General features: G+C 43.5%; 1 protein-coding gene across 9 annotated transcripts in view; it reads left to right on the forward strand.

Annotated features, from left to right (window-relative positions):
• The window catches only part of adgrb1a (adhesion G protein-coupled receptor B1a), a 196,687-nt gene that overhangs the window by 107,286 nt on the left and 84,313 nt on the right, over window positions 1-5,088 (forward strand). For all 9 annotated transcript variants that reach the window (XM_032517663.1, XM_032517669.1, XM_032517665.1 and 6 more), the window contains one exon: window positions 3,996-4,139. In XM_032517663.1, coding sequence (XP_032373554.1) covers window positions 3,996-4,139 — 144 coding nt within the window. The remainder of the gene's footprint in view (window positions 1-3,995; window positions 4,140-5,088) is intronic.

Here is a 5,088-nt window from a genome sequence, read left to right on the forward strand (position 1 = left end):
CACACACACACACATACACACACACACACACACACACACAAGACAGAACCACAGCAAAACCATAGCAAACCATTATGCACACATAAAGGCCTATGTCAAATGAGAAATTAACGAATACACTAAAACAATAACTTACATTACACTGAAATTAAGGATTAGACAGACACCCAACAGTATTAATTTTGGGAACAGGGCCTAGTGAAAAGGGTAAAAAGAAACCTTTTCACAACCCTGTTTTCTATTTTATATCATTATTTGCCAGAAGAAATAAAAACAAAAGAATGTTCCCACCATCCTTTCAACTATTTTAATATTATTGTATCAAGGCATGGCACGCTCTCTCTTTTTGTGACATTATATTACCCACGGTAAATATTCCCACTCCCCAGGGCAGCAGGTCCACCAGATCCAAATTCATAACTACCTGCTGTCTCCTTTCCAATGCCCAGTGACTGTAAACGCTCCATTTTTTCTCAGATAGGGGTAGAAAATATAGTGTAGTCATCAGAGAGGCGCTGCTGCTCTCGGTGACCTCCAGATAAAAACGAGGCAGAGTTTGAGTTTGGTCGAGGCAGAGTATGTGGGAATTGGGGCCAGATGAGAGGTCCTGTTTATAGCTGTGCCACCTCACTGTCTGGAGCCAAATAGCCACCCACACCAGCAGTGTACCTCCCACACCTCGCCCAGAGGCAAAGCCACACACATCATCTGCCAGCAAATAGTTTCTGCCTCCAAACTCATCAGAGAAGCTGAGGTTGTATGGGATGAAGGGATTCACCAGACGTCCTCTGCTGAGTGGGTATCTCTGTTTCTTGTTGAGTTTTTTTCTTTTCTTGACTGACAGAAAGCTCACCCAGGCTGATGGACTCACAACTGCACGACTCGTTCCTCATCATTGTCAAAATACAGTTTTTTCACAAACTAAAAAACAAATACATAAACTGGCAGGGGCACCTGGGTAGCTCACCTGGTAGGGCGTACGCTCCGTGGTCACGGGAACTAAGGGTCCGAAGGGTGCTGCAGCACCCTCTTAGCGAAAGGTAGACAAACTACAACCCTAATTAAAAATGACATACATTTATTTTAATGAATTAATTACTGATATTAACCTACTCGCTTTCATTACAATTACGTGTAATTAGATTTTACAATTGGACTGGTAAGAGATAAAAACAGGATTTGATCAGAATGAATCTGCCAGTTTTGCCAAGAGCGAGGAGAGCTGCGTTCCTCTGACACTCATTCATGAGTGAAGATAGTTGAGGGGACTTTCCCGGCAGGTCAACAGTACAGAAGTTAGCTTGCCTATAACATATCAGAAAAGGGTATTTTGAATTTTTTTTGTAATTCTTTATGAATCAATCACAGGCTAAAAAACCTAAGAGCCCTGAGCCAGAAAACCCAGCAACTGTAAGTGAAAGAAACAGCAGCAGCTCCTCTCCACCTGCCACCCCCACAGAGACCCTGAATGCTTTAATGGTTGAGCCCGTAGCAGGCATATTATGTACCATTGTGGCAGCTTTGGGCCCAGATCCTGCGGCACCCGTGCCTAGTTTTGCCCTGTCTTGGATTTTGGTTTTTCGCTAGTAGAGCATTGTGAAGGATGCAGTGTGGTGTGTGCTGGTTGACTTTGGCTAAAAATGTCACTCTTAAAAATGTATCAGCAACCCCAACTCAAAATACGTTGCTTTACTTCCTACCCAAGATCCTTTACTGCAGGGCAGTCCCCAGTCTGTCTCCCCTTTCATGACTAAGCTGTCTTGTCAAATAAAGCAACAAGCAACAACAAAAAATAATACTGGCAAATACCCAGACACAGAGGCAGGAATCAAAAAGCGGGGGTCCGTTTTTAGAAAGCAGGAACTCTGAGGTAGTTAACCCTGAGATGAGGGAAACTCTGGGTTTTCTGGTTCAGAAAGGGAGGTAAATCAAAGAGAGAAGGGGGATACTATAGTCCGTTACTATGGTAACTGAGTGTGTGAAACGAACCAGGTCCGGGGCAGGTTGTCCTCTCTCAGTCTCCTCCCTCTGACACAGCGCTCTTTCATCTCTTCATTCATTCAGTCTGTATCAGGTTTAGTAACCATGTTAGGCAGACTATTCTTAGATTATTCTCTCTATATCGCGGCACATTCTTGTGTTGTATTATGTTTTTTAGCAAACGGCAGTTTTCTTTACAACATTGTTGATGGAGCACATTAGTAAAGCCACTGTCAGTAAAGCGCCATCAGAACAGAGGGGCATAAACTCCAGAATGCTGCATATCCTTTGGGCAAAGCTAGAGGGTTCCTCTGACACCCACTTCAATAAAATACATCTTGTAGCACAAAAGAGCAGGATTTAAAGAAGTTTTAGCTGATTGGACGGAATATCTGGAGGATGGTCTATACCAAGAATACAGAATAAGGGAGAGATGGTCAGTGCCTGTCCTAATATGTCTTTATTTTCTTTATGTGTGCATCTTCCCAAAATGTGTGAATATGTACACAGTCCAATAGACAGTGGACATATGAACCTTCCTTAATCTTACACTTAATGCAAAACTTTGATATGCCGGGTTCATTCTGTTCGAGGGACGCCGGCACGGAGCACAGCAACCAGACTCGAATCACGACCTCGCCAGACTGCGGGTTGGTGTGTCAGGGCCAGTATCTGACGCTGAGAGCCACTAAGCTTCAGTATTTCACGAGTTTGGAGTGAGAACGGGTTGATCTGGACAGACAGACCGACAGATGAAACAATCACTGAATACAAAATCAAATATGATATCTGACATTCAAGGCTGGGATAGCAACCAGGAAAACCAGGTTCTGGGGCCCCAGAACTCCATGGTCCCCCAAAGCTCCAGACTTACTGTGTGTCAGCTCGTTCATGCTGATTTAAATTAACAGAAATAATTTTTGTTGTATTCACTATATGCACCATATTAACTGCTATGATGAGGTGGGTCTGTTTTATTGCCTGCCTTGTTGTCTGCCCTGTTTTAAGAAGGGTTCTTATGTTGAAATCTAGTTTAAATACCTTCATTATTGCAGCTTTTACATTTTGTACATTTCTTAATGTTTTTAATCAAACACACTACACACTATACACACTGTACAGCGAGTGGGAGGAATAGGTGGCTGCTTCCCTTCAGCAGGTTAATCTCGCCATGCTGACCTTAAAACAGATACATGTTTTACATATGGTTTTCTGCTTTTATTTCTAACTCATGTTGTGGCAGTTTGACTTTGATAAATTGGTTTCAGTATGACTTTTTATAAAGAACCACTACTCAGGTGAGGTCAGTCTTTCAATCTTTACAGCATACAGTTTGGTACCCTCTATCAACAGGCCATACACCAGCTCTAAAACCAACTATTAAAACGGTAGTTTTAAAATCTTGAACAATAAAAATTCATGACTTAATAAGATTATAACATGCAGAGTTATTATTATTTATGAATAGCTGTTTCATCAGGACTGTGGGTGTGGCTTATTCGGTTGACAGTGACCTGGCAACCCCGCCAGAAGAAAACACAAATAGGTAAATGTCTTATGTGACAAATGTAAACTTATACCATGGTCTGGGTGAATCCTGATTCTGATTGACAGCAGGTCTTAAAAAAACTGTTATGGGAAAAGCTTCCGGTGTAACTGACTGACATACCATTTTAAACTCATGCGCTATATTAAACAAAAAAGAAAATGGGATTCACTTATTACGGTTTCATGCCTCGCCATCGTCCAATAATACCTGACAATGCACACCTCGTTGTGCATTGACCCTTACTTGTTCTACCTTTGGTAGAATATGTTGTGTTAACACATGTAAGGCCCTTAAGTTATAATAAGAAGCTGGTTGAGAAAATATGTTTCCAGGGCTGTCCGTAGCTAGTTAAGACAATAGATGGACAGACATGCGATAGGTGCGTTGTGCAGACAGAAGTAGCAGGAATTGATTAAAATTGCTGTAATAAGTGAAAGTTTCAGTCGTCCCCATTTCTCTGTTCCAGTTTTGAGCGTCCATAAGCGTCCAGTGGCGGGTCATGCAGACATCGGCTTCCCTATGAAGGGCTGGAGGGGCATGGCGGACTGGGCCCGCAGCTCTGAGGACAGAGTCACCATCCCCAAGAACATCCTGTCTACTGGCAAGCCAGGTGAGAGATGGAACACACCTTACATCTGCATCACACCAGTCTATATCCACAAGCTTATTCTTCCCGGGATTGCTCTGTTGCCATTGGAAATTCCGCCGTATGTCCTTCTTTTTGGCCGGATGTCCGTCCCCTTCCTCTTCCTTTGTGTTGGCATTGGCGATTTCTGAGGACTATGGTTACCTGGTCCTCAGATCTCTGCAGGGTAAATCCAGACAGCTAGCTAGACTATCTGTCCAATCTGAGGACTATGGCTACCTGGTCCTCAGATCTCTGCAGGGTAAATCCAGACAGCTAGCTAGACTATCTGTCCAATCTGAGGACTATGGTTACCTGGTCCTCAGATCTCTGCAGGGTAAATCCAGACAGCTAGCTAGACTATCTGTCCAATCTGAGGACTATGGTTACCTGGTCCTCAGATCTCTGCAGGGTAAATCCAGACAGCTAGCTAGACTATCTGTCCAATCTGAGGACTATGGTAACCTGGTCCTCAGATCTCTGCAGGGTAAATCCAGACAGCTAGCTAGACTGTTAGTCTGTGTGGATTAGCCCGACCCTCCTTTGCAGTGCTGTGGAGGAAGGGATGGCAATGCAAGACTAGCATCACACTGACCCCAAAAGTGACGTGTTCCGGCTGCGCTGCAGTTTTGTTCCGTCCTCTGCCTCGCCATCACTGAAAGGCTCTGCTAGTACCACAACAAGCATTGTCTGGAAGGTTCATGATTGCTGGTGGCGTCCGTTGCAGTGCCTGGTAGAATTTGGCCATGAAGCAGAACACACAGAATTAACACAAAACTAAACTGTAACCAGGAAAGACTGACAAATTATTTGTGGAATCAGTAAAAAACCTGTTGTTATTAATAAATGTGTCTCTTAAGGGAAAAACATATTCATGTTCTCCGTTCATGTTGGGCCTGTCTGGCTTCTGTTTCTGTGTGTGTGTGTGTGTGTG

The sequence above is a fragment of the Etheostoma spectabile genome, chromosome 6 (genome assembly GCF_008692095.1).
Source record: "Etheostoma spectabile isolate EspeVRDwgs_2016 chromosome 6, UIUC_Espe_1.0, whole genome shotgun sequence".
Taxonomy (NCBI): domain Eukaryota; kingdom Metazoa; phylum Chordata; class Actinopteri; order Perciformes; family Percidae; genus Etheostoma; species Etheostoma spectabile.